Source organism: Tenrec ecaudatus, chromosome 1, assembly GCF_050624435.1.
Source record: "Tenrec ecaudatus isolate mTenEca1 chromosome 1, mTenEca1.hap1, whole genome shotgun sequence".
NCBI lineage: Eukaryota > Metazoa > Chordata > Mammalia > Afrosoricida > Tenrecidae > Tenrec > Tenrec ecaudatus.
The window spans coordinates 23,319,061-23,346,736 of record NC_134530.1 but is presented as its reverse complement, the minus strand read 5'-3'; the positions used below and the strand labels follow the sequence as shown (position 1 = coordinate 23,346,736).

The 27,676-nt window shown below is 56.1% G+C and overlaps 2 protein-coding genes across 2 annotated transcripts; one reads left to right on the top strand and one right to left on the bottom strand.

Moving 5' to 3' along the window:
* Positions 1–1,572: 1,572 nt before the first annotated feature.
* JAK3 (Janus kinase 3) lies at positions 1,573–21,825 on the top strand. The gene is made up of 23 exons (XM_075548882.1): positions 1,573–1,756; positions 2,388–2,511; positions 3,006–3,117; positions 3,478–3,623; positions 3,905–4,199; positions 6,029–6,151; positions 6,261–6,418; positions 6,841–6,952; positions 7,207–7,393; positions 8,257–8,384; positions 8,524–8,655; positions 9,326–9,410; positions 10,099–10,226; positions 10,881–11,013; positions 11,094–11,245; positions 11,364–11,514; positions 11,813–11,952; positions 12,061–12,250; positions 12,631–12,755; positions 12,928–13,100; positions 13,714–13,831; positions 14,004–14,114; positions 18,113–21,825. Exons 1-23 carry the CDS (start codon positions 1,573–1,575, stop codon positions 18,218–18,220), a joined length of 3,315 nt encoding a protein of 1,104 aa, XP_075404997.1. The 3' UTR covers positions 18,221–21,825.
* Positions 21,826–24,733: 2,908 nt separating this feature from the next.
* B3GNT3 (UDP-GlcNAc:betaGal beta-1,3-N-acetylglucosaminyltransferase 3) lies at positions 24,734–26,756 on the bottom strand. Its single transcript, XM_075556592.1, has 2 exons — positions 26,181–26,756; positions 24,734–25,285 (listed from the first exon to the last, which is right to left on the bottom strand). The coding sequence occupies exons 1-2, from the start codon at positions 26,754–26,756 to the stop codon at positions 24,734–24,736; spliced, it is 1,128 nt and encodes a 375-aa protein (XP_075412707.1).
* Positions 26,757–27,676: the final 920 nt, after the last annotated feature.

The following is a 27,676-nucleotide window of genomic DNA, read 5'->3' as shown; positions in this document are numbered from 1 at the left end:
TATGGGAAAAACTCAAGTGTACGAGTTTTCGCATTTCAAAAAAGGTGAAATGTCGGTTGATGACAAACCTCATCCGTTTGGACATCCGCCAACTTCCCGAATGGATGAAAAACAGATGAAAATGTCGACAAAAATTCGTGCACTTGTGCTCGAAGACTGACAATGGACCAATGAAGAGATGGGAACGTTATCTGGACTCTCTTGGAGCTCGGTTCAGCGAATTTTAACAGAAGATTTGGGAATGAGGAGGGTGGCTGCAAAATGTGTGCCTTGGGTTCTGACTGACCAGGAAAAGGGCATCGAGTGGAACATGCCGTGCATTGAAAGAACAGGTCCGAAGCAACCCAGACTCCCCCCCCCCCACGATCATTACTGGTGGTGAGATATGGGGCTATTCTTGCAACCCCGAAAGCAAACATCAATCAAGCCAGTGGAAGATGTCATTGTCACCTTGCCCCACCCCCCCGCTCAAAGCTCATCGAGTGAAATCAAAGATCAAGATGATGCTCATTTGTTTTTTTATGTGAGGGAGATAGTGCGTTTGGAGTTCGTTCCACTAGGTCAGACTGTTAATCAAGCGTTCTGTTTAGAGGTTCTATAAAGATTGTGTAACAGTGTGTGACAAAAAGGCCTGATTTGGGGCAGGCTCTTGACTGGTTTTGCCACCACGACAATGCACCTCTTCAAGCAGCCATCTCAGTGCGTGTTTCTGGCAATAAACCAGCATGCCTCTCTTGCCCCATGCACCTTACTCACCTGACCTTGCTCCATGTGACTTCTTCTTGTTTCCGAGAATGAAAAGGGACATGAAAGGACAGTGATTTGATGGCATAGGTGAATAAAAAAACAAGGGAGGTGCTGTCAGCCATCCAAATAGATGAGTTTGAAAAATGCTTCCAAGAATGGAATTGCAGACTTGACAAACGTATTGAGTGTAATGGAGAGTTCTTTGAAGACAATACGGTTGTTTTGTACAAAAAGTTAAATATACAACTTTGGTGGGTGGGGGATTCCTTCTTTTTTTTTTGTATCCCCGTGTACATACACCAAAGGAGCCTTCAGCCCCAATGGGCTTGAGCCCCCCAGGTCCACAGGGGTAACAGGTGCCCTTGTCCCCTCACCACTACGTGCATGGGTATTCCAAACCAGCATCTATATGCTCACTGGTTGGTCAAATCTGAACATCTGTGATAGATTGCTCATGCCTGCTAGGGGCACAGGCTGGAACAGAGGGATTTGAATCTTCAGGGGGATTATCCCTGTCTACCCCAGGCACCAACAAATATGTTGAGTTTGAGTTGATGGAAATCTGGGTGCAGAATGCCCTCTAGTTCCCAGTTTAACTCTCACATGGGAGTAACAGCCCTCCTCTCTCCTATCTCTCTCCATCTCTGTCTCTTTCTGCAAGTGTCTCTGTTCCTCCTTGCCTCTTCACCCCTACCTGACTCTGCGGCGTCTCTGCTCATCTGCTCACCTGTAAAGAAGTCCTGTCCCCTGTGCCATGGATGGGCTGGGGTCTCCTGGCTGGCACTGAGGGGCTGCGTCTTCCTGTGCTCCCGGCAGGCAGCACTCATGGCTTCTCCAGGCGAGGAGACACCCCTGATCTCTCAGCGCTCCTGCAGCCTCTCATCTGCAGAAGTCGATGCCGTGCATGTGCTGCTCCCCCCCAGGGGCCTAGGCCCCCCTCAGCGCCTCTCCTTCTCCTTTGGGGACTACTTGGCTGAGGATTTGTGCGTGCAGGCTGCCAAGGCCAGCGGTGAGTGGGCTGGGCCAGAGGAAGGGCTAAGGAGGAGCGGGTGGTCATGAGGATCTACAAGAAGCAGATTAGAGCTGGGGCTTTGAGGGGTGGATAGGAGTGTGGCAAGGGAAGAGGGGGCCCTGGTGGCACAGTAGTTGGCACTCTGCAGCCTGTACCCATCAGCAGCGTTTGGGGAGAAATATGAGGACACCTGCTTCAGTCAAGCTTCCCAGCCTTGGAAATTGGGAGGAGGCAGTTCTACTCTGTCTCAGAGAATCACTAGGCATTGGAATCAACTTGGCAGCCATGGGTTTGGTTTGAAGAGAGACGGATAGACAGGCCACTGTCTGAGGCAGAAGGGGGGCACGTGCAGGTTCAGAGGTGTGACAGCAGCACAGTAACAGCTGGTTGTCCCCTGGGGGGGTGTGCAGAGAGGAAGGGGTGGTCTGGGCGAGAGGCACAGAGCCTTGCCAACTAGGCTGATGACTTGGCGTCTCTCCTGAGAGCAAATAGAGTGTGTGGACAGGGGTGTCAGGGCTCTAAGTGAGGAAGAGCCCTGTGGGGCTTTGTAGGGGTGACCCAACAGTCACAGAGGGACAGGTGGGGCTGTCCCTCACTCAGGAGGGAGCTGACAGGGTTGTCCCCATAGGAATCCTGCCTGTGTACCACTCCCTCTTTGCCCTGGCCACTGAGGACCTGTCCTGCTGGTTCCCCCCCAGCCATGTGTTCTCCACCGAGGAAGGGGACACACAAGTCCTGGTCTACAGGCTCCGGTAGGAAATGCCCTCCCTCCACCTCCCCACACTCACTCCTTCACTGCCATGCCAATTCCCGTGCCACCACCACCACCACCCCGCCCACCTTGGGTTTCTGAGACTGTAGCTATTTATGGGAGTAGAAAGTCCCAACTTTCTCCAGTGGAGCACCTGGTGGCTTCGAACTGCTGCCCATGCCAAGAGCAGCCTGACACCACCAGGGCGGCTCCTGCCTCCCCACAGGGGCCGGCTAAAATGATCCCCAGACCAGACGCCTTTGCAGAGGGAGGGCTTGGGAGATGGGAGCTGAAAATGACAGGGATCCTACATTTTTATCACGACACCCATCTCTGAGACGTGGAAACCGAGGCCTGCGAGTGTGGGTCTCTGGCACAGAAAGTCTGTGCCACAACTCAGGCTCTGAAAGGCCTCCAGAACCCCTGCCCGCACCCGCTCCCAGCCACTGAGGTCAGGATGCCCACCCCACCCCAGGGCTCTCCCCCTGTCTGCAGTTTTTACTTCCCCAACTGGTTTGGGTTGGAGCACTGTCACCGCTTTGGGCTCCGCAAGGACCTGGCCAGCGCCATCCTGGACCTGCCAGTCCTGGAGCACCTCTTTGCCCAGGTACGTCTCTGGGGGTGGGGTGGGGTGGGGTGAGGTGGGCGTCAACCCGGCATCGCCAGGGTGGCCTCTGCTGAGTTTTGCTGTGTCAATCTAGGGTTGAGGATCGGCCCAGGGTGGGAGGAATGGCCTGGGGTAGGGAGCAGCCTTGGGTGAGAGGTCAGTTCCAGGTTGGCTGGCATCAGCTGACCCTCCTTTGTATCTCAGGGCTTGGGGTCAGCCCTGGGCTGGGAGCCAACAGGCCAACATCAGGATGGCCTTGGCTGACTCTCCCTGTGGCAGACTAGAGTTGGGGGCCAGCAGGGACACTCGTGGGCCCCTGGTTGAGCAGCCTCGGCTGACCCTCCCTTGGTCTGTGCACAGTGCCGCAGCGACCTGGTGAGTGGGCACCTGCCTGTGGGGCTCAGCCTGAAGGAACAGGGCGAGTGCCTGAGCCTGGCTGTGCTGGACTTGACTCGGATGGCGCGGGAGCAGGCCCAGAGGCCCGAGGAACTGCTCAAGTCGGTCAGGTGAGGGTTCGGGCATTGTGAGAGGCACCCAGGGCTTCTTCAGGGGCCTCAGGCTGGAGTGAGGCCCCCCCTCCTACCGTGAAAAGCCCTGTGTCCCCACACGGATGTCCTGTCCCGACTTCTTGTATTCCTGGGTGTGTTGCTTTGGGTCCCACTGTTCCCCTGCTGGGCACCCTCTTTCCATTTTTGAGGCCTGGGCTTCTAAGGCTTGTCAGTGTCCCTGAGGGGACTCCGCCACACACATACAAGTCCCCGACCCCCATCCCCCCCCCCCCCCACAGCTACAAGGCCTGCCTGCCGCCAGGCCTGCGCGACCTCATCCAAGGCCTGAGCTTCGTCACGCGGAGGCGCATCCGGCGGACCGTGCGCCTGGCCCTGCGTCGCGTGGCTGCCTGCCAAGCCGACCGGCAATCGCTCATGGTCAAATACATCATGGACCTGGAGCGCCTGGACCCGGCCAGGGCCGCCGAGACGTTCCCCGTGGGCCTCCCGGGGACCTCCAGCGGCGCAGACCAGCAAGGGCTACTAAGGGTGGCTGGAGGCAGCGGCATCGCCTGGAGCCCCGGAGACCAGGAGGTGGGCGTGGTGAGGGGCGTGGCTACTCGAGAGGGCGGGGCTGAGCGGGGCAGTGGCGGAGGGCGAAGGCGGGGAGGTGGGCAACGAAGGTGCCAGAGGCCCGGAAAAGGAGGGGGAAGGAAGTCGGCGGGTGGGGGGGCGGGCAAGACTGAGAGATGGAGCTAAACCACAGAGCGAGACTGAGAAACAGAAGGGTCTGAGAGGCCGGGGGCAAGTTAAGGCTCAGAGCTCTGGGTGGGTGGGGCTGGGGGTCTGTGGGCCAGGTAAGAGTACTAAGGGTGGTGGGGGAGGGGCTCTAGCTGGGCTAAAAAGAAGGAGCTACCCCTGGTGGTAAGGCGTGTGGTTACACATTGGACTGCTAACTGCAAGATCAGCCGTTCGAACCCACCAGCTGCTCTGTGGGAGAAAGATGAGGCTCTCTGCCCCCGTAAAGACTAACAGCCTCCGAAACCCATGGGAGCAATTCTGTCCCATCCCCTAGAGTCGCCATGAGTGGGAATCAACTCGATGGCAGTGAGTTGAGGTATGGACGATCTTTTCTCAACTTCTTCAATCTGTATGCTGAGCAGAAACGTCTGAGAAACTGGATTGTATGAAGAAGTATACCAGGATTGGAGGAAGGCTTAGGAACTTCTTTGGAGATGTGGACGACACAACCTGGCTTGCTGAAAGCAAGGAGGACTTGAAGCGCTTGCTGATGAACATCAAAGACAGCAGCCAGCAGTATGGGTTACAACTCAACACTGAGAAAACCCAAATCCTCACACTGGACCGACAGACAGCATCATGACCAGCGGACTGCAGTGGCCGAGGATTCATCGTTTGATGGATCCGCAATCCATGCCCATGGGACCAGCATTCAAGAGGGCAACAACACATTGCGTTAAGTAATTCGGATGCACAGACCTCTTTAAAATGTCCAAGAGCAATGATGCCACGTTGAAGACTAAGGTGGCACTTGATCCAAGTCCTGGGGTTTTCACTGGCCTCGTATGCACGTGAAAAGTGGGACTGAAGAAGGAAGACTGAAGAAGACTGATGTGTCTGAATGATGCTCGTGGCAAAGACGATCGAGAGAGGCACGGACTACCAGGAGAACAATCATATCTGTCCTGGAAGACATACAGCCAGGATGCTCCTTCGAATCGAGGGTGGCAAGACTTCTCTCACGTCTCTCGGACATGTGATCAGGAGACACTAGTCCCTGGAGAAGGACATTGCACTTGGCAAAGCGGAGGGGCAATGGAACAAGAGGAAGACCCTCACCCGGATGGACAGACCCAGTGGCTGCCACGGTGGGCTCCCACGGAACCACAGCGAGGAAGGGTCCCTTCTGTTGTGCGCTATGAGTTGGAAACCAGTCTGCCACACCTACTAACACCAGGACCTGTAGGATTATAGGGAGTGCAGCTAGGTGGGGTGGGTGGTCGCTCAGGCCTTGGAGGGGGCGGAGCTTGGAAAAGAAGAGAAGCCCTGCTGGAAGATAAGGCCTTTGGAGGGGTGATGTTGGGAGAAGAGGTCAGGGAGAGGCTCCGAGCGAGTCACAGTGGGACTTGTAAAGAGGCTGAGTTTAGAGGGGAGGGGCACGCAGGAGAGGACAGGCCCAGAGAGGACCCAGGGCCTGACAGGGACGGGATTGAGAGAGAGAGGAAGGAAGAAAGGTGAGGTGGAGAGATGAGGGGGTGTACGGTGAGACCAGTGGAAGGGGTGAGTGGAAGGAGGTGGGGCAGAGAAGGAGAGGGTCCGAGGAGGGGGGACAGGGTAAAGTAGGGTCCAGGCCTCCCAGAGAGAGACTGGGGCTCAGCCCCGTCCCTCTCCATCCCTACTAGGCCCTCCAGCCCTTCTGTGACTTTCCTGAAATTGTGGACATTAGCATCAAGCAGGCCCAGCACATGGGCCCGGCCGGGGAGCACCGTCTGGTCACGATCACCAGGATGGACAACCAGATCCTGGTGGGTGCAGGGGCCCTCCTTCCCCTCCCTCCCAGCTTCCCCTGGGGGTGAGGCAGGGGACCAGCCTCCCTGAACCACAGCCGGGGGCCGATGGGAATTCTTTGCGCAGGAGGCCGAGTTCCCTGGGCTGCTGGCTGCCTTGTCCTTTGTGGCGCTTGTGGATGGCTACTTCCGGCTGACCACCGACTCCCGGCACTACTTCTGCAAGGAGGTGGCCCCTCCACGGCTGCTGGAGGAGGTGGCCGAGCAGTGCCACGGCCCCATCACGTAAGGGCCTGGCCGGCATCTGCAGTCACCCTCACCCGTGCCCCCAGCCCAGCCACCACAAGTCATTTCCCTTCTCGGCACCTTTGTCCTTGCCTCCCTGGCTGCCCCAGGAGGCCAGGTCAGGAGCAAAGCCACTCAAAACTTTGTCTGGGACATAGTTGGTGCCCCAGGAGCCTGGGGTCTCTCATCTGCTGGCTCGGTGCTGCTCCCCAATCTGACTTGTGGGTCCCGGGAGGTCTGTCACCATTCCAATACCCCAGAGGAGGCTGAGTTTTGAAGGGGCGGTTAGCCCATGCCCCCCTGCCCCTCAGAGTGATGGGGATTCGAACCCGGATCCAGCTTTCTCTCACTACCTGTCTCTCTCTTTGATTTCCCCCCACCCCACCCCCACCTGCTACTTGCCACCCACCTATCCACCACAGACTGGATTTTGCCATTGACAAGCTCAAGACCGCAGGCTCACTCCCTGGCTCCTACATTCTCCGCCGAAGCCCCCAGCACTTTGACCGCTTCCTCCTGACTGTCTGCGTCCAGGTGTGACCCTCTGGTCTCCCTCTCTGGCCTGGGGGAGGAGGCTCTTGTTCAGGGCCAGGAGGGCTATCTGGAGGAGGCGACCAGCAAGATGGGTTCATAATTGGCTGGTGAAGAAGGGGAGGGAACAGCATTGTTAGTAGAGGGAACAGTCTATGCAAAGTCCACAGTCAGGGATGAGCTGGTGGTGCTTAAGGAAGAGGGATTCTGAGGGAGGGTGGTGCCCGCTGTCCCTCAGCAACTGCTCCTCTCTGCAGACCCCCCTTGGTCCCGATTACAAGGGCTGCCTCATCCTGCGGGATCGGACCGGAACCTTCTCTCTGGCGGGCCTTGGCCGGCCCCACGGCAGCCTCCGAGAGCTCCTGACAACATGCTGGGATGGGGGGCTGCATGTGGATGAGGTTGCACTGAACCTCACCTCCTGCTGCCCCCCCAGGCCCAAAGGTGAGCCCTGACCCTGGCTTTCTGGGTCAGTCGCAGTGTTGCGTGGCAAGTGGCAAGAACCGCAGGTCAAGGTGGTTGGTGGGCAGTGTGGAGTTGACTCTCACTCAATACGACCCTGTGCTCAACGGAACGAAGGACTGCCCAGTCCTGCCCCATCCTCACCATTGTAGCAGCCACTGTGCCAATCCATTTACTGGAAGGCCGCCTTCTTTTCCCTTTGAGGGCAGGGAGGCGATGGGCTGGCTGCTCAGCGCAGGCTCAGCAGTTCAAAGCTTCCTTTCTACTGCCTCTCAGTTGGAATCAACTTAATAGCAATGTGGGCTTCCTTCAGGTACAACTGGATCTAGGTGCAGCTGCATCCTTACTGCCTTCAATTCTGACTCAGTGTATCCACGGAGGACAGAGTACCGCTGCCCTTGTGGGTTTCTGAGGCCGTAACTCTTTAGAGAGCCTCATCTTGCCCCTACCAAGGACCTAATGGCTTTGAACCGCTGACCTTTTTGGTTAGCAGCCCAATGTGTGACTCACTATGCCGCCAGGGTTCCCAGCTGCATCCTGGAGGTGTCAGCAAGCTGGGTGAATTTTACCCTCAAACTCCTTGGATAGGAGATGTGAGTTCTCCAGAATCTCTCAGGACTGAGTCCTGGCTGTCCCGGAATCGTCCCTTCATTGTCACCCCCGTGGGGCCTCTTCCCTCCCTGTCTTTTCCCCAAACTCTGCCAGGGTCACTTCCAAACACAAGCCCCCAAGTCCTTGAGTCAGAGCCAGCCCCTGGGAGGGACCCTCAAACCAACACAGGCAGTAATCCTTGGTGACCTTTCACCTCTGACCTCTCATTCTTCCCCCTCACCCCATTCTCATAGAGAAGTCCAACCTGATTGTGGTCCGGGGAGGCTGCAGTCTGCCCACGTCGCCCCCCATTCAGCCCCAGGCCCAATGCCAGCTGAGCCAGATGATGTTTCACAAGATCCCCTCTGACAGCCTGGAGTGGGTAAGGGGCTCTGGAATGGAACAGGACCGTGCCTCAGTTTCCCCCTCTGTAAAATGAGACCAGCACCTGCATTTTGCTTGGGCCAGAGTTTGGGGACTGGAATGCCCGGGGAGCCCTCTGACAGCTCCTCCCCCTCCAGCATGAGAACTTGGGCCATGGGTCCTTCACCAAGATTTACCGGGGTCATCGCCAGGAGGCGGTAGATGGGGAGGTCCGGGAGACTGAGGTGCTGCTCAAGGTGATGGACGCCAAGCACAAGAACTGCATGGAGGTGAGGGGGCAGGTGGGAACGGCCTTTGGAGTCAAGGGCTCGGGTTGGAGAAGCGTCAGAACACAGGCCCTCAAAAAGACAACAACATCTCCAAACCATGCGGCACGGAAGCCTGGTGGGATTGGGAGCGGACAGAGAGCAGGAAGGAGTGGGAGCAACCAGTGCAAAGGCCCTGGGGCAGGACTGAGCCTGCCGCGTTTTCAGGAACCGCGAGTAGGCCCAGTGAGCTCGAGGAGAGGGCCCTGGGAAAGGGGGAGCATGTGGGCAGAGAGAGCTGCATCTGCTAGGACATAGGTTCCTAAACTTCTTTGGCCTACCGCCCTCAGTTAAAAAGAACAATTACTCAGCACCACCCCTCCGGCCATGAAACGTGTATGTGCTACAGACCCTACGAGGGATAAAATGTAGGTAGTTGCTTTTCCTAGGGGCCTCCTCTAGGGGGAGGTGTCACCCCTGAACCTCCCCCTTCTGGGTGAGAGACTCAAGGTAGACTCCAGGGGAACACCCCTACCCCAACAGAAGATCTTCAGAACAGAGCGTTGTGGGCTGTGATGATGGGCCCTAAGAAGCCCGTGGCCTAGGTGTCTCCCAGGGGCAGGCTTATAAGGAATCAAGTGTGGAGTTCTAGGGTGGAGGGGCCCACACGTCTTCTCTCCCTCTCCCCTCTCAGTCGTTTCTGGAAGCAGCGAGCTTGATGAGCCAGGTGTCCTATCCGCATCTTGTGTTGCTGTACGGCGTGTGCATGGCTGGAGACAGTGAGACACTGCCCCCACCCCCTGCCTCCCGGCCCCGCCCCAGCTCAGACGGCTCCTCCCCTCCCTGAGGGGCTACCTGGCCACCGTGAAAGTCTCCCCATACTCATTCCTCCTTAGATAAGCATTGTGACTGACTGAACATCAGGGAGAGACGTAGAGAGGGATGGCTTCACAGCTGGGACCTTGAAGCCCCTGCTGGAATTCTCCAGGAGCAGAAAGCGGAGGGCCGCCAGTGCAGAATGAGACAGGCTGGGGGTGGGAGAATGGGGCAGCGTGGGATGGGGCAGCCCAGGGAACGGCCAGAGAGCGGAAGAAGCTGTTGCTTCATCCATAGGGCGAGGGATTGGGTGGGTGAGGGGGAGGGCAGAGAGGCAGTCAGGTCAGCCTGGGGGTGGACAGGAAGGGAGGAAAGAGGGAAGTCTTAGGCAGAGGGTTCATCCCACAAAAAGTACTGCAGAGGAGGTAGAGGAAGCAAGCATGGTACCTTGCAGGCATTTAGGGGAGAGTTGAGGATTGTAGAGAGAACGGAGGCAGAAAGGTGGACAGGCGTTCGGGTGCAGCTGCTGACTGGGAGGAGCGGCAGAGTCGGAGCTGAAGTTCGAGTGAGCCCTCAGGTTGGGATGGGGACAGAGAGTGCTCAATGCAAGCCCAGTCCAGCCTTCCATCCCTGCCTTTCTGCTGCCCCCAGGCATCATGGTGCAGGAGTTCGTGCACCTGGGGGCGCTGGACACGTACCTGCGCAAACGTGGCCACTTGGTGCCAGCCAGCTGGAAGCTGCAAGTGGTCAAGCAGCTGGCTTATGCGCTCAACTACCTGGTGGGTGTCCCTCTGCCTGCGCCCTGCTCTGGTCACAGGGCAGGCTTCCTCTGGGTGGAGGCAGGCTTTGAAGTAGAGATAGGAGTTGGTAAGCATATCAGGGGAAGGCTTTTCAGGCTGAGAGGTGTGAGAGGACAAGAAGGGGATAACTGGTCATCTGTGATGGCTGAAGTTGGAGAGAATAGTGGAGGGGATATGGGAGCTGGGGCCTTGAAGATAGAGTAGGAGTTCAGCACCAGGAGAAAGGGAAGAGCTCCTATTAGGCTGAGAGAACAACCTGGGCAAAGGTCTACTGGCCGGGTGTAACGCATGTCCTGGGACCTATCGGGCAGTTTGTTGGCAGGGGACCAGGGCAGCCAGGAAGGAAGCGAGAGAAGTTCATGGGAAGAGTGGGCAAGGTCTGAGTCAGAAAGACCTTTAAATGTCAGGCTGAAGACCTTTGCATTTGTTCTCAAGGCAAAGGGGAGATTTGGGAGATGGATACAATCAGGTCAGCATGGGAACTGGACTGCAGGGGGCTAGATAAGATGCCAGGAGTCCAGGGAGGATGCTGGAGCACGGTTTGAGCAATACTAGATGGGTTTTGAAGGATGTGTAGGAGTTTGCCAGCCAGCAGATTCAGTCCTCAAATTCTCCCGTGTCCTGCCCATTTAGGAGGACAAAGGTCTCCCCCATGGCAATGTTTCGGCCCGAAAGGTGCTCCTGGCTCGGGAGGGGGCTGATGGAAGCCCACCCTTCATCAAGCTGAGTGACCCCGGGGTTAGCCCCACAGTACTAAGTCTGGAGAGTAAGTGCCAGGGGGCAGCAGAGGGTGGATCCCCATGGGGCCTGGAGGTAGAGCTCTGACCACCTTTCCCTTACCCCCAGTGCTCACTGACCGGATCCCCTGGGTGGCCCCTGAGTGTCTCCAGGAGGCCTGGACGCTCGGCTTGGAGGCTGACAAGTGGGGCTTTGGTGCCACGGTCTGGGAGGTGTTCAGCGGGGTGCCCATGCCCATCAGTACCCTGGAACCCGCCAAGGTCAGAGCTCCCCACCCGGCATTGGCCTGAAGAGCTCCCATTTGGCAGAAGGGCAGGCTGAGGGCCAGCGTGGGCAGGTCTGCCTCCAGGAGTGACCAGCCCCACTTTTCACCCTTAGAAACTCCAGTTTTACGAGGACCAAAGGCAGCTGCCAGCCCCGAAGTGGACGGAGCTGGCCCTGCTGATCCAGCAGTGCATGGCCTATGAGCCGGGCCACAGGCCCTCCTTCCGGGCTGTCATCCGAGACCTCAACAGCCTCATCACCTCAGGTGCTCACGCGTGAACGGGGTGGGCAGGGACCACAAGGGCAGGCGTCACCCAGAACCTAGTCACATGATCATGGCACACCACAGTGGTGGCTGGCGGAAGGGGGTCTCCCTGTGCTCCAGCTCCACAGGCCTAGGCTGCTGCACAGGATGCACCCCGAACCAGTGAGTTTCACAGAGGTGAGCCTGCCATGGTGCACAGAGAGGGTGATGTGGCAGGCAGAGGTCACACAGCCCGTCAGGCCAGGAGCCCAACCTGGGATGAAATGTGTTGCTCATGTACTTGCCCCCCCCCCCCCAGATTATGAACTCCTTTCGGACCCCTCACCTAGTGCCCTGGCCCCCCGTGAGGGGCTGTGGAGTGGTGCCCAGCTGTATGCCTACCAGGACCCCACCATCTTTGAAGAGAGGCACCTCAAGTACATCTCACAGTTGGGCAAGGTGAGGAGGGAGCTTTGGGGACGAGTGGGTGGGGTCTCCCCCCACACCGGGGTGGGATCTCTCCAGGGTGGGAGGGGCAGGGCCCAGACTAGCCCCGTCTTTGCCCAGGGCAACTTTGGCAGCGTGGAGCTGTGCCGCTATGACCCTCTGGGCGACAACACGGGCGCCCTGGTGGCCGTGAAGCAGCTGCAGCACAGCGGGCCAGACCAGCAGAAGGACTTCCAGCGGGAGATCCAGATCCTGAAAGCGCTGCACAGCGACTTCATCGTCAAGTACCGGGGTGTCAGCTACGGCCCTGGTGAGCCACTTCCTGGACAGGAGAACAGAGGGCGCCCTTGAAGTCCCAGGTCCTCGAAGGACTGTCTGGGAACACCCCTAGGGCGCCTGTGCCAGGCCCGGCCCCACCCCCGAGTCAGCTTGGGCAGACTCTTCACCCTCCCGGAGCCTGTTTCCCCTTCTCCAAAGTGGGTCATCACGAACTTTGAACAGATCCATGGGGGTGGATGCTGGTGGTTCAGAGATATTAGGGGTCAATGTCGCTGTTACCGCCCCACTTCACCAAAACAGCAACACCGAGGGCGGGAGGGAGCCCCCACCCCCTGTGAAAGGGTGGTGGTGGTGGTTGAAAGGGCAGGCGACGGGGAAGGGCCCTCCGAGGTGACGCCGCCCCGCCCCCAGGGCGCCAGAGCCTCCGCCTGGTCATGGAGTACCTGCCCAGCGGCTGCCTGCGCGAGTACCTGCAGCGGTACCGCGCGCGCCTGGACGCCGGCCGCCTGCTCCTGTACGCCTCGCAGATCTGCAAGGTGCGCGGACGGACCTGGGGGCTGGATGTCTAGGGCGGGCCTGGGGGTTCAAGTCAGAGTGAGGCTCCGCCTCATGTCGGAAGCTTGTTTGATGGGCCAGGCTTCGAGTCCGAGTCCGGGTGGGCGTTGGGGCCGGGCGCCAGGGCAGACCTGGATCCCCTCTGCTCCTCAGGGCATGGAGTACCTGGGCTCCCGCCGCTGCGTGCACCGCGACCTGGCCGCCCGCAACATCCTGGTGGAGAGCGAGGCGCACGTGAAGATCGCCGACTTCGGTCTCGCCAAGCTGCTGCCTCTGGACAAGGACTATTACGTGGTCCGCGAGCCAGGCCAGAGCCCCATCTTCTGGTGCGGACTCTACCCCTACCCACAGCCCCATGGCTCCGCCCCTCAGGCGTGACCCCGCCTATCACCTAGGAGCCCTGGTGGCATAGTAGGTCACGTGTTAGCCTGCTAACCGTTAGGTCGGCAGTTCAAATCCAGTAGCCACTCCATGGGAGAAAGAGGAGGCTTTCCACTCCTGTAAAGATCTAGTTTGGAAGACTTACGGGGACAGGTCTACTCTGCCCTATAGGGTCGCTAAGAGTCAGCATTGACTTGATTGCAGCGAGTTAAAAAAATTTCATTTATCACCTCTGCTACATTGTCTCAGCTCCCTTAGTCCATACAGCCACCGCCTGTCTTTTCTGGAGATAGCCTAGCCCTAACCTCTGCTCCCCGCCCCTTTCCCTAAGCCCCTCCCCTCCCTGACTCCACCCACACCCTTCTCACCTCCCCTCAGCCTAGCCCTACAATCCTGGCCACGCCCACCTAGCTTCCCGGTCTCCACCCTCTTGGGCCTGCCAGGACCCCGACAAGCCAGAGAAACGGAGACCCCGGGCAGGCATTGACTTCACTGATCCCCAGCTCAAGGCTGCCCCCCTCCCGCTCTCAGCGCACCCGGGCCTGTCTGTCCCCTTAGGTATGCGCCCGAGTCCCTCTCAGACAACGTCTTCTCGCGCCAGTCCGATGTCTGGAGCTTCGGGGTTGTCCTGTACGAACTCTTCACCTACAGTGACCGGAGCTGCAGCCCCTCGGTGGTGCGTGCTCCTGGCCAGCCGCCTGGCGGCCCCTCTGCGCAATTCACGTCGTTGCCCCCCAGTGGGAGGGACCCTCGAGGGCCCGCCCCCACCCATGGCTGACCAATGGCTGATCCTCTCTCACGGGCGGCCCCTCCATCACAGCCCCCCTCCCTGCTGCTTCTCCCTGCAGGAGTTCCTGCGGATGATGGGGTGTGAACCGGAGGCCCCCGTCCTCTGCTGCCTGCTGGAGCTGCTGGCGGAGGGCCAGAGGCTGCCTGCGCCCGCTGGCTGCCCCACCGAGGTGAGCGCCTGTTTCCTGGATGGGCTCAGGGGTCTCTGGGCTCCACCCTCTGTCTCTGGGGTGTCCGGCCGAGCGGATTCCGGCCTCCACTTGGGAGCTGGTTCACTGAACGCAGGCCTCAGCCGTGTTGAGAGCCTCCGCCCGCCCAGCTCATAAGTGAGACTAACACTTCATTGGTGGGTATTGCCTGGTAAGGTGGAAGGGCATCGGGAAAGAGGAAGACCCTCGATGAGGGGAATCAGCACAGTGGCTGGGCGGAGCGCAAACATCAGAACACCTTCTTAGACTGGCTCAGAGTCAGGCTGTGTTGCCTTCTCTTGTCCCTAAGGTCCCCATGATTCGGAGCAACAATTGGGGATCCTGGTGTCAGAACAGCTAACACCGATCAACACCAGTTGGCACTCAATCAACCAGTAGGGGTGACCACTCACCACTTGCATGGGAGTGACTGACTGCTCTTTCTTAAGTGGATTCATCCAGCCCACAGACTTCCATTGAGTGCCCTCTGCGTTCCAGGCTCTGTGCTGGGTGTGGGAACCAGGCAGGGGCCAGAACAGACACTCCTGTGGGAGTTATTCCCCCTAAAACCCCCAAGCCTGCAGCCATCGAGTCAATTCCAACTTCTCCCCTAGGGTTTCCCAAACTATAGCTCTGTGGTGGTAGGCGCACAGCGCTATCTTTCTCCCACAGCGCAGCTGGGGGGCTTGAACTACCGACCATGTGGTGAGCAACCCGGTGCACCACCAGGGATGCTGTGTTGGGTGCTGTCACATTGGTGTTGATGGCTAGGGACCCCATGTCCAGCTGAACATGACACTGCCCTGCCCCGGACCATCCTCACAATCGTGGTTTGAGTGCATCATTGCAGGCAGTGTCAGTCCATCTCCTTGGTCAGTGTCTTCTGCTTTGCACTGAGCTTTTACCAAGCACGATGCCCTTCTCCAGGGACTGGTCTCTTCTGAAAACATGTCCAAGGTACGGGAGGCAAAGTCTTGCCCTCTTGCTTCTAAGGAGCACTCTAGCTCTTCAGATTTGTTCGTTCTTCCAGCCAACCAAGGCATATTCCATACGCTTCATCAGCACCCTGAGTCAGAGACATCGATTGTCGTTCAGTCATCCCCCGTCATTGTCCGGCTTTCATGTGCATGCGAGGGGATAGAAAATATCATGGCTTGGCTCAATCGTACCTTTGTCCTCAACATGGTCTGTTCACTTTTTAACATTTGCGTCTTTTGCTGCAGATTTGCCCAATGTCACATGTCATTCGACCTCCTGATGGCTGCCCCTCTGGCCGTCAATGGTGGATCCAAGTGAAACGAAATCCTTGCCAATTTCAATCTTTTCTCTGTGTATCCTGATGTTGCTTATTTGGTCCAGTGATGAGGATGTTTTTTTAATTTTTATACTGAAGGTTGTAGTCTTTGATCTTCATCCGTAAGAGCTTCCAGTCTCTCCACGTTCAGTAAAAGCCAGGTTGTGTCCTCTGCAGGTCAAAGGTGGTAAACGAGTCTTCAATCTTGATGCCATGACTTTATGTACACAGTTCATTTTCTCAGATTATCTGCTCAGCTTACAGATTGAAGGAGGATGGTAAGAGGATACAGCCCTGACACACATGGTTCCTGATTTTAAACCACACAGGATGTGTCTCCATCTATTCCAATGACTGCTTCTTGGTCTCTGTACAGGTTCTAGGTGCTCTGGAATGCTTATGCTTCCCATAATTTTTTAAAATGATCCACACAGTCAGTGCCTTCATGTAATCAATAAAACACAGGGCGATATCCTTGACGATATCGCCTGTGTCCAGCCAAGATCTATCCAGCATCAGCAATGCCATTCCTCACTCCGTGTCCTCATCTGAATCCAGCTTGCATTTCTGGCGGTTCTCTATGGATGTGCAGCGGCGACTGTTTTTGAATTATCTTCAGCAAAATTGTACCGAAGCGTGATAGAAATGATATGTTGGATAAGGCCCACATTCTGTTGGCTCACCTGTCCTTGTAATGGGCACAGATGTGCATCTCTTCCAGTTGCTTGTGCAGTACCTATCTTCCAAATTTCTTGGCATAGACCAGTGAGCACTTCCAGCATTGAATCTGTTTGCAGAGCTGTCTCAGTGGGGTTATGTCAACTCCTGGAACCTCAGTTTTCGCTCATGACTTCAGAGCCGCTTGGATTTCCTCCTTTGATACCGCCAGTTCTGGATCATGTGCTACCTTCTGAGATGGTGGAACACTGACCAGTTATTTTTAGAATTGTGACTCTGTGTATTCCTTCCACCTTCTTTGGATACTTCCTGCACCGTTCAATAGTTTGCCCATAGAATCCCTCTGTCTTACAACTCAAGGCTTGAATCTTTTCTTCAGCTCTTTCAGCCTGAGAGATGCTAAGCATGCCTTCCTCTTTTCCCCGCTAGTTACAGGCCTTGGCACGTTTCTTTATGCTTTACTTTGTCTTCTCAAACTGGTTTTTGAAGTTTGCTGTTCAGCTCTTTTACTTAATTATTTCTCCCACTTGCTTTAGCTACACTCCATTCAAGAACAAGTTTCAGAGTTTCTTCAGATATCAGTTTTGGCCTTTTCTTTCTTTCCTAACTTTTAAGTGAACATTTTTCTTTCTTCGTGCCTGCTGTCCTTGATGTCATATCCAGCCATTCATGTTCAATGTTTCAGCTCTATTCTTGATATGATTTCTAAATTAAGTGGGTTATACTCAAAGTCAACATGACAAACCAGCCACTAATGCCAAAGATGAAGAAATGGAAGATGATTTGTCTCTCATGGAGTGGTTTTAATTTAATTCAAGTTTCACCTTGAACTTGCCTATAAGCAATTGATTGTCTGTTTCACAGTCAGCCCTGGGATTTGTTCTGTTATTGAACTTCTCCATCACCTCTTTCTGCAGACGGAGTTGATTTTATTTGTGTGCCATGCCATCTGGCAAGATCGATATGTATTGTTGCTGTTACATTGTTGGAGGGAAAAGTATTGAAAATGAATAGGTCTTTGGTCTTGCAAAATCCTGCTTCATTTCTATCACCAAGTCTGTATTTCCCAACCACCACCTTCTTCTTAGGAGCCCAGCGGCAAACTAGCTTAACCAAGGGCAGCATTTCAAAACCAGCAGGCAGCTCTGCGGGGAAAGATGAAGCTTCCTGCCCCCTTAAACATTGACCGTCTCAGAAATCCTGGAGGGTGGGCATGAGTTGGAATGGACTCATTGGTGGTGAGTTGAGTAGCCTTCTGTGTTTCCAACATTCGCATTCCAATCACCAGTAATTATCAATGCATGTTGGTCGCATGTTTGATCAATTTCAGACTGCAGAAGTTGGTAAAACAAACACCCCCACACCAACATCAAGGTTTTTGTCTTTGGCATTCGTGGTTGAGTTGGGAAGTTGAATGTTAACTGCATTAACTGGAAAATAGGGATATTGTCCTGTCACTGGCAGTGTTGTATTTTAGGATAGCGCTTGATGCGTTCTTGCGACAATGACTGTGACCGTATTTCTGTCCAGTCAGTGAGCACAAGAGCAGAAGAGAACTTTCCAGTGACAATAACTGCATTGAAGGGGTTAACAGGGGGGCAGTGGCAGAGCATGACACAGTGGTGATGGGGTGTTTCTTAAAGGTGGCAACACCTGAGATGGGCCCTGAAGAATAAGGAGGAGTTCCCCCCTCCCACACACACACACCCATGGGGAGAGCTGGGCGAGGCCATCTGCAGTGGAGGGACTGGCAGGTGCAAAGTCCCCCGGGTGGGAACATAATTAACAGTCACACGGAGGCTAATGTGGCTGCAGTCGAGCCAGTGAGAAGGGCGTGGAGCGCAATAAGAAAGGGCTGAGGTTTTGTTCCTAGAACCAGAGGGAGCCATGGGGGGTTTTAGAGCAGGGGAGGGATGGAGGGTGGAGGGGGTCTCATTTATGTTTTCAAACTAAAAATGGGAGCACCTTCTTCCTACTGCTTGCCCATAGCCCCTTTGCCTCCCCACAGGTTCATGAGCTCATGAAATTGTGCTGGGCACCCAGCCCGCAGGACCGGCCTTCCTTCAGCACCCTGGGTCCCCAGCTGGACGCACTATGGAGTGCAAGCAGGAGGTAGTGACCAGGGGGCTGGGACTGTGACTCTCTGGCTCACTCCGGTGTCGGACCCTCCTGCACACAGGCCTTGGCCACCCGATCTCCACGGCCTGGGTTTGTGACCTCAGGCTGGGAGCCACCCTCTCTGGACCTCGGCGCTTCCAGGAGTGATGCCTGCTTCAGAGCAGTCTCTACGGAAGGAAGGACCTTGCATTGTGGAGGTGCCCCTGGCTTGGAGAACAGCGAACATCTTGCAACATTTGGAATTTGTAAGGTTGCTTCAAGGCAGAAGGCTGGCGGGAGTCTCCCAACCCCACCTGGCACTGACAAGACGATCCGAATTTAAGTCCCGCCTGTCTGCCCCACAAGCGGGCCCTGAGTGTACAGTCTTACTTAGCTAGTGACGCTGTAACAGACGTAGCACAAGTGGGTGAGGTGGCTTTAATAAACAGTTGTCTGTTTCTCCCAGGTTAGGAAGCGAGGCCTTGGCCCCAGGGGAGGCCTTTTCTCTTTGTGGGTCCTGGGTTTCTCTTTGAGGGTTCTGTGCTTGTTTCCAAATTCCTCGGGGAGCTTCCCCACCGGGGAACCCCCTCCCGCTGTGGTCGATCTCCAGCGGGGTATGGGATCTCTCGTCCCTACCCCCGCTTGCTGGCTCGCTTGTTTAATCTCTTTCCTATCTCAAAAGAAATTGACCCAAAACACACTCTACCCTCATCAGGTCTCATTCATCAGACAAAGACAGCTCTTTCCTGAATGGGATGAGGATAACACACATGGGGTGGGGGAGGCACAATTCCATCCGTGACATGAACATTCACGGAGCCTTCTGTCCTCCGCCCCAGGGTTCCCCTCGCCGGTCTCTGACAAGCCAAGACTAGCAGCAGCCTTCGGCTGGAAGATCATTTCCCAGTGGCCCGTGTGTCTGGGTTGGTGGAAGGGGGCAGAGAGACTGGGGTCCAGGTGGGACGCTGATCGCACCCGAGGGACCTGACCTCCAGCTCTCCCACCTGCCCAGCCCTTTCTGTTCTGACCCTCAGGGTCCCGTGGAAGCCTAGCGGGAGCATCACAGGCAGTCCAAGGAAGGAAAGATTTCCAGTAGAGGGAACGGCAGGTCATGGGTGAACACTCAAGAGTGCAGCGGCTAAGAGAAGCCACTGTTCTGTCGCCCCTGTGTGCTGTGCCGCTGTGGGGAAGCGGCCTCCCATCTCTGGGCCCCAGCGCCATGGCCTGTAGATTGAGTAGAGCAACATGCGGGGCCCCTGGCCATGCAGTCCACCCCGTGAGGCATTCCACTCGGAGTGGCCTGTACAGACTCAGTCCCTGGACCAGGTCAAGTCCCACTGATGCTCTTCCACCTGTCTTGAAGCCCCTTCTGCCACTTTGGTCACCCCAGAAAACTCGTACGCAGCCTTCAAAACCCCAGTGTTCGTCTCCCTCCAGTCTTCCTCAGTCTCTTCACCTCCCCTGGCTCTGTTCTTCCCCGCAGCCTGCCCTGATGCCAGCTCTGGAGGTGTCTGCATCCAGCTCTTTCTCCCCCTGCCTGGGTGGGACTCCTTGAGGGTAGGATGGGCAGAGGGGGGAAGGGAATGTTGTTGAATGAATAAAGGCATTGGATGGACAAGATGGTTGGGCCCAAGTCTTGGAGGATGTGTGAGTAGTGCAGAGTTGTGGTTTTGGGCTTCAGACTAGAAACTGCTTCACGGCTGTCTTGGGGATCCTTGACAGCCAGAGAAAGATCCTGGGGGTAGCTGGATACCTTACCCCATCTCCCCTAACCAGCTTCCCCTCCCTTCCCCAACCAACCCACCCAATTCCCATTTCTCCAGTCCCTGATGCTGGTCTTGGCTCTGTCTTGGGGGAGCTGATTACAAGTCCTCAGAAGCTGGAGAGGATCTGCCACTCTGAGCTGTCAGAGGGCAAGGTTGGGGGTGGGTTGAAAGCCACTGTGCCCAACCCCCCAGCCATGTCCCTGGCCCAGGACTGCAGGTGACTGGAAAGATAAAGGAGGATGACAGAGATGGGGAGTCAGACAGAGAGAGAATCAGAGACCCACAGAGAAAAGCAGAGAGACAATAAGGAACTGGAAGAGACAGAGAATCAGAGAGACAGAGAAAGAGGAAGGGTTAGGGAGGGAGCAGAAAGACTGATTGAGAGAGAAATAGAGACCCAGAGAGCGAGGGGGAGAGAGAGTGATTCAAGAGAGAGGACTATCGAGAGAGAACAAGGGGGAGGGATGGAGCAGCAGAGAGACTGAGATCTCTGGAAAGGTGAGCTGGTTTGGCACAAGGGTCCCCTTGCCTCAGGTTGACTCTTATTTCCCAGCCTCAGTTTCCCTCTTGGGCTAAAAAGAGTCCTAGCTGCCCTCCCCCCCCTCCCCCAAAGGCTGAGCTAACCCTGGGCTCTCGTCTGGACCCCTGTTCACTGCCTGGCAGCCCCAGAAGCTCCTAATTCCAGCAGCCAGAGGTCAGGGCTTGGCTGACCTCTGCTCCCTATGACCCTGGGTACATCTGGGTCCCTGTTAGAGCCTCAGTTTCCTTATCTATAAAATATGGGAACCCCTGGTTGGGAACTTCACTGCATCTTTTGTGCCGGGTTTGTCTATGTCACCTCTTTGAAATGCTTTAAAAAAAAAATTCCTGGCTCCCTGATCCCAGGGAGAGGTAGAGCCAAGATCTTGCACTGGAGAAAAGGATCCTCCATCTGACCTTATTCTTGGCCTTCTGGAATGTTCTGTCCCTCCTTCTAGGCTCCCAGCTAGGACATTCAGGCACCTATAATAGGAGTCTGGCTGATTGGCTTTGCTTGTCGCCATGCATGGGCTCTGCTGCTGTTGCAGCCTGCACCCACGCCCAAGCCTGAGGTGCCGCCAGAGAAGTTATGTGGTGCCCACTTTGCGTGCACCTGTGCATTGGTCCCTGGAGTCTGGGCAGCAGTGGCCCATGGCGACCAAGAATGGCAGCCCAGGGGTGGGGTGGGGCAGAGGCACGCAGGGACATGCACTCACCTGGGGTCAGGGTCCCTGGAAAATGAATGCTGCCAGGTGGGATATAAAAAGACTGTTCCCCAGCTCGACCCCCGCAAATATATATGTTAGACCTAGGGCACTGCTTGCAACTAATGGTAAATGATTGTCAAGTTATCTCCATGAAGACTCCGGCCATCCAGAGCAAGCAGACACCGATGTTTCTCCCACAACAGGTAGGGCTCACCCTGCTGTTAGGGGCAGTGTGGGTCGCTTCCCCTGAAAGCTTAGGCTAAATAACTGTCCAGCTCTAGGGCAATCTCCCCTTTTTTTGGACACGTGTACCCTCTGTCCCTCCCCTTCCTATTGCGTGTATACCCCTAGATTGTCCCCCTCATTACTGTATTACCTATAGCACAACCCTTTCCGGTGACGTATGTCTTTACCTGTAGTTAGTTGCACGTCCCCAAAAGATATATAAGCCTTGGTTAGCAATAAATCGCTCTCTCTCCTGCCTTCTCTGCCGGAGCTGTGCGTGCACCTGGCTGTTGAGCTCATGGCCATTGGGAGGTGAGCATGCTACCATGAAATGTGTCTGACTTCTTTATTTCACTCTCTTCTATCGCTCTTGTTCTCTAGGAGTTTACTATAATCTTTACTTATTATCGCTGTACAATTGCGTCTACCGGACCCGTGATGATTTGTTAGGGGCTGACTCCCCTGACAGAGTGGGGTAGGTTCTGGGCCCAGCCCTTCTCTGATCTGGCTCAGGGTAAGGCCTAAGCAAGACAGAGCAGGGCGGTGCTCTTGAAAATGCCCATATTTTGGTCTTCATGGATGTTCTGACTTAAATTGTGTCCTCTCAAAATGTCCTGGCCCATGTCACCCGTCGCCATGGAATCGGTAGACTCTCAGTGACCTTATAGCTCAGAGTAGAACTGCCCCACAGGGTTTCCAAGACTCTGAAGTATGGAAGCCCACTGCCACATCCTTCTTCCCGGAAGCTGGTGTTGGGAGGTCCAACTGTCAGCCTCCCCATCAGCAGCCGGTCACTTTAACCACTGCCATTTGGAAACAGCCCCAGCACCAACCACCTGCCGTCTGCAGAAGTCTGACTTCTAGGGCCCACAGACAGAGCGGAGCCGCTCCCTAGGGTCTCTGAGGCTGCACACCTTTCTGAGAGGACAGAGCCACCTCCTTCTCTCACGAAGCAACTGCCGGGTTCCAACGCTGACCCGCTGCAGCCACCTGGCTCCCTGGGCCCTAGACCTAATGTAGAAGGGTGTTTGGGCTTGGGTTTTCTTGACGATGTTCAGGAGGGGTATTAGTGGAGGATGTGTCCTGCACCAATCTTCATCAAGCACAAAGGAGCAGATGAAGGCTCAGGAAGCAAGCACAGATAGAGGGGAGACTCTACCACCAAGGAGCCAGGGGAGAGAGCTGAGAAAAGAGGAGGGCCATCCCCAGGTCCGTGCCCTGCCCTCCGCCTCCTCGTCTCTTGAGCTGTGAGGAAACAAGGTTCTGTTCACAAAAGCCCTCTGCGTGTGGCAGTTCTGTGCCAGCAGCCCTAGACAATGAAGATGGTGGATTTGTACATGTGGCTGGATTTAAAGACTTGGCATTCAAATCGTGCTCACCTCGATGCCGAGCTTGGGAGCCTGTCCTCATGGTTAGAAGCTGAGCAGGCCACCAAGGCTCCTTGCTCCAGGTGGGGTAGCCACGACTGGGAGTTGATTTGACTGGCTCTAATTTAAAAAAATAAATCATTTATTGGGGGCTCTTTTGGCTCTTAAAACAGTCCATACATCAATTGTATCAAGCACCTTTGTACATATGCTGCCATTATCATTTTCAAAATAGTTTCTTTCGGTTTAAGCCCTTGGTATCAGCTCCTCTTTTTCCCCTCCCACCCTGGTGGGATCTTATTTTCCTGTCTTCCACTGCCCACTGTCTCCCTTTTCCCACATAACTGTTGTTCATCTCCCCTGGGGAGCGGGGAGGAATTATATGCTGGTCATTGTAGTCGGTTCTCCATTTCTTCCCCCTTCTCCCCCCACCTTCCCTCTACCCTCATGGTATCACTATTCCCATTTCTGTTCCTGAGAGGTTTAGCTGTCCTGGAGTCCGTGTGTTGAGAGCTCTTATCTGTACCAGTGTACATGCTCCAGTCTAGCCAGAATTGTAAGGTAGAACTGGGGTCTTGATAGTGGGGGAGGAAGCGTTGAAGAACTAGAGGAAAGTCGTCTGTTCCATTGGTTCTATACTGCACCTGGCTGGCTCATCCCTTCCTTGTGACCCTTCTGTAAGGGAGTATCCAATTGTCCACAGGTGGGCTTTGGGTCTCCACTCCGACCCCCATCGCTTACATTGATATATGTTTGTTTGGGGTCTCCTGATACCTGATCCTATCGATCCCTCTGATCACACAGGCTGGTGTGCTTCTTCCATGTGGGCTTTGTTGCTTCCCTCTTGGACGGCTCTTTTCAAGCCTTTAAGACCCCAGATGCTCTATCTTTTGATAGCTGGGCACCATCACCTTTCTTCACCACATTTGCTTATGCACCCGTTTTGGCATTGGCGATTGTGTCAGGAAGGTGAGCAGCACAGCATGCTGGGTTATTAGAACAAAGAGTTCTAAAAGGGCATCTATGGCTTCAAGAATCATCTTATTCCCTGAGGACTCACTCCCAGTGCTGAGCACCCCTCCACTCCCATCCCCACCCCACACACACCTGCCTGAGACCAGTGGGGCAGGGGCCACCAGTGTTCTTGATCTCCCCGTCTGTGAGATAGGCTGGCTGGGGGCTGGGTCTGCCGTGTCAAAGAGCTCTGCACCACCTGTGGGCTTGAGCCTTCCCTTCTCTGGGCACTGGGGTGGCTGTGCCTGCTGGGCAACTCTGCTCCCTGAATTCTTGGGGTGCGAGGTATAGGAATGGGTTCTGACTGGAGACTCCAAACTTCCCACCTCCTCCCTCCTCTGCCCAACACGTGCACCACCTTTTGACATCACAGCAAGGAGGGGGTGGGACCATTCAAGGGCCTACCTGGCCTCTCCTGCCCTCCAAAGCCTCCTTGATGGGACAGAGGCCCACAGCAGAATGGCCCCCTTTTCCAGGCTGAAGGATGCTTCTCATTTCAGTTCCACGTGGCCCCAGGAGCTCCTGGTTTGTCACAAACCGTGGCTGGAACTCCTCAACCATTAACCACTGTGGAGTCACTGACAAGTCGTGGCTCACCACTGCTTGGGGTTCAGGCTGGGACAAAAGCTGAGTCTGGGAAGTGGGAGCTTGACCTGAGTAGCCTCAAGGAAGCAGCCACTGGGACCTCAGCAGAGCTGCTCCTGCCATTAGCAGCCACTTAAAGGAGGTAAGACATGTTCAGCCTCCTTGGGGGCTTTGAAGGATGTGTAGGAGTTTGCCAGGAAGAAGAGTCACTCATCCAACTCTCCCTGGGACTCCCCGATTCCTCAGCCACTGAGGAGGGCAAAGGGCTCAGCATCCTGGGAGGAAGTGAAGCTCAGCATCCTGGGAGGAAGGCCAGGGTGCGGTGGGTGGGGGTGGGGGCTGCCCTGCCTCAGTACAAGCGGTTCCGCTTGCCACAGGCCAGATCAGGCTGGCTCAGCGCCTCCCACATGAGCAGCATCTCGTAGGGCAAAAAGCGATGCACCAGCAGCAGCTCCCTGTAGAAGCAGGGGTCAAACGAAGGCAGGCGCGGCGAGGGAGCATTCATGCCCCCGGTGCGGATGCCACTGTGCCTGGTGGGCTTCAAGCCCTCGTGTTCTAAGCACATGCCCAGGAAGACGTCGTCGATGGGGAAGAGGTCCAGCACGGCAGCAGCCCGGCGCAGGGCGGCAGCTGTGAAGCGGGACAGCAGGAAGCCACCGCCCCCACAGTAGGGCGGGTACTGCTCCTTCTGCATCACCACCTTGGGGATGTAGTACTTGCTCCAGGGGATCCGGATGGGGCCCACATTTGTAATCAGGTGTCCCGCGAACAGGTGGCGGCTGGGGTCATGGCCCTGCAGGTAGGCAACCATGTTGTCCGTGTGGGCAAAGACATCATCGTCCCCGTTGAACAGGAAGCTGACGTTGCTGCACCGGGTCTCCTGCCACTGCAGGAACAGAGCCTGCAAGAGTGGGTGAAGGGGTGAGGGATGGTGGGGTGGTGGGGGGATGGGCACTGGCATCTCCTAGATTCCAGACCATAGATTCCCAGACTTAGTTGGCCCACTGCCTGTTTTCAAACTATATAGATAGGAGTCGTGGCCCTACTAGCAATTACACTTTTGTATCCTCTAGAACAGTGGTTCTCAACCTTGCTCATGCCGAACCCTTTCAGACAGTTCCTTATGCGGTGGGGACGCCCCAACCAGAACATTATTTTCGTTGCTACTTTATCACAGTCATCTTGATACTGTTATACATCAGGTGGCCTCTGTGAAAGGGTCGTTTGACCCCCATGTTGAGAACCGCTGCTCTAGAACCTAAGCCAGGATGGAGGATGGGCTTCTGCAGCCCCCCTAGATCGTTCTGTGCCCCCCACAGGTGGTGGTATCACCCACTTTGGGAAACACTGCTCTAGACCCTGCCCTGAGGGATAAGATGGGAAGCCCTCTCCCTGCCTCGACATCCGTCTCACTGTGGGACCTGCCCCCAGGGGGCTTGTCTGAGACTGGGGGCCGATGTCTGGCAAAATGCTCAGACACGGTCAGGCTCTTGTTTCTCTGATCTCAATCCCACCCGAACCCCTCTGTTCTGTGCTCTCTGCTTCTCCCCCTGTGCTTGCTCCACTCTCTGTGCCTCAGTCTCCAACTCCCCAACAGGTCTCTTCAGAAATGCGCTGTGGGGAGAGGAAGGCTCCTAGCCAATGCTCAGCAAAGCGCTTGGAAAAATGGTGACATTTGTTTATTTTTGGGTCACCTTCTTTATGGTGCCACATGTCACTGGTACCTGCCACTGCTGCACACCACCCTCACCCCGGGGGGGGGGGCACCAGGTGACCTCCCACGCAGCGCCACCCACCTGTTTGAGCGTGAGGTTGAAGAAGGAGTCGTGGAAGTCCCACTGCAGGATGTCGCCGTGCACGCGCGCCTCCCGCGCCAGCAGCTGGTTGACCTTGAGAGCCTCCAGCGCGTTGGCGGCCGTGCCCACCAGGAAGAGGCGGCGCAGCCGGACGCCCCGCACCTGGCGCTCGCGGCCCCACGTGCGCCGCACCATCTCGCGCCGCTCGTAGTTGACCGGGGACGACTTGATGGCGAGCAGCAAGAACACGGGCTGCGCGCACTTCTCCGGGGGCGCGTCCTGCAGCAGCGCGAAGTCCCGGCAGTGCTTGTAGAGCAGGAAGTCGCGCACGTGCGCCGGCTGCTCCTTGAAGGTTGGCTGGGAGATCACCGAGGTGTTCGCCACGCAGCGGGCAGGCCGGGGGCGCTGCGCCTGCGCCTGCGCCTGCCAGGTCACCAGGACCGTGGGGAGATGAGGCGGCTCTACTGGGCCCGGGCAGGTGGGTGGTGAGGGGGGCAGAATGACGAGGAAGAGGAGGGTGAAGGTACTGAGAGCCAAGGCCAGGGCCACCTTGGCCTCTGAGATCCGGATCCACATTATCCCAAGTCGCCCGGGGCCAGCTGGGGTACTGGGGCCTTGAGAGAGGCCCCCTACTGCTCCTACAGAGAACAAAGGCGGCCATTAGGGGTTGAAGTGTGTGACCCCAAATCAATGCTATGTGGCTCTCTTCCCCAATGCACCTGGGGATGTGAAAGCGCTTGAAGGGGGGTCGGGGGGTGGTCTTCGCAGGTGCTGTTGGCCCAGCGGTTCTCAACCTTCCTCAGGCCGTGCCCCTTTCATCCAGGTCCTCATGCCGTGGTGACCCCCAACCATAAACTGATTCTCATTTTGCAACCGTGATTGCTCGTCATGTCAATACCTGATAGGATCCATTTTCATGGTTACAAATGGAACATAACCAAAGCATCGTGATGGATCGCTAAACAATGCCATTCTATATTGTGAAATATTTATTTCTAATGGCAAACCAATGAAATGCTGTCTTGGAGCATGGTGGAGCATGGGTCACAGTGCACGTGTGTAGCTGCATGTGGGTGGCCCCGTCTGGAGACAGAGGAGCGTGTCTGTCTCGGTTCTTAAGACCATCAGAAGTAGGTGTTTTCCAATGGCCTTGGGCGACTCCTGTGAAGGGGTCAAGGGGTCGTTTGACCCCAAGGGGGTCGCGACCCACAGGATGAGAACCACTGGATTAGGCTGCCATGAAACCCTACGGAGGGCGGGCAGGTTCTGATCCACTAAGGGTTCCCTTAGCCCACCAGCATCTGCGAGGAGCAATGAGCTCTGTGGAGAAATCTGTGGGCAGCTCCTCAAAAGGTCCAACGGAGACCCGGCGTCCCTCTCCCAGGTGGCTGCCTGGAGAAGTGAAGGCAGGGACGCCCACGGAACCTCGTGGAACACCACGCGGTCCATCCACACCTGGACGTACTCTCCTCAGCCGTACAGAGAAATGAAGTCCT

What these genes read in the sequence shown, in the direction of transcription:
- JAK3 (XM_075548882.1), top strand. Translation starts at nt 1,573, where the DNA reads ATGGCTTCTCCAGGCGAGGAGACACCCCTGATCTCTCAGCGCTCCTGC. An exon ending in GTCCTGGTCTACAGGCTCCG is followed by an intron (nt 2,512 to 3,005) that starts GTAGGAAATGCC and finishes CCCTGTCTGCAG; the next exon opens with TTTTTACTTCCCCAACTGGT. An exon ending in GTACCCTGGAACCCGCCAAG is followed by an intron (nt 11,246 to 11,363) that starts GTCAGAGCTCCC and finishes TTTCACCCTTAG; the next exon opens with AAACTCCAGTTTTACGAGGA.
- B3GNT3 (XM_075556592.1), bottom strand. Translation starts at nt 26,756, where the DNA reads ATGTGGATCCGGATCTCAGAGGCCAAGGTGGCCCTGGCCTTGGCTCTC. An exon ending in TCAACCTCACGCTCAAACAG is followed by an intron (nt 25,286 to 26,180) that starts GTGGGTGGCGCT and finishes CCACTCTTGCAG; the next exon opens with GCTCTGTTCCTGCAGTGGCA.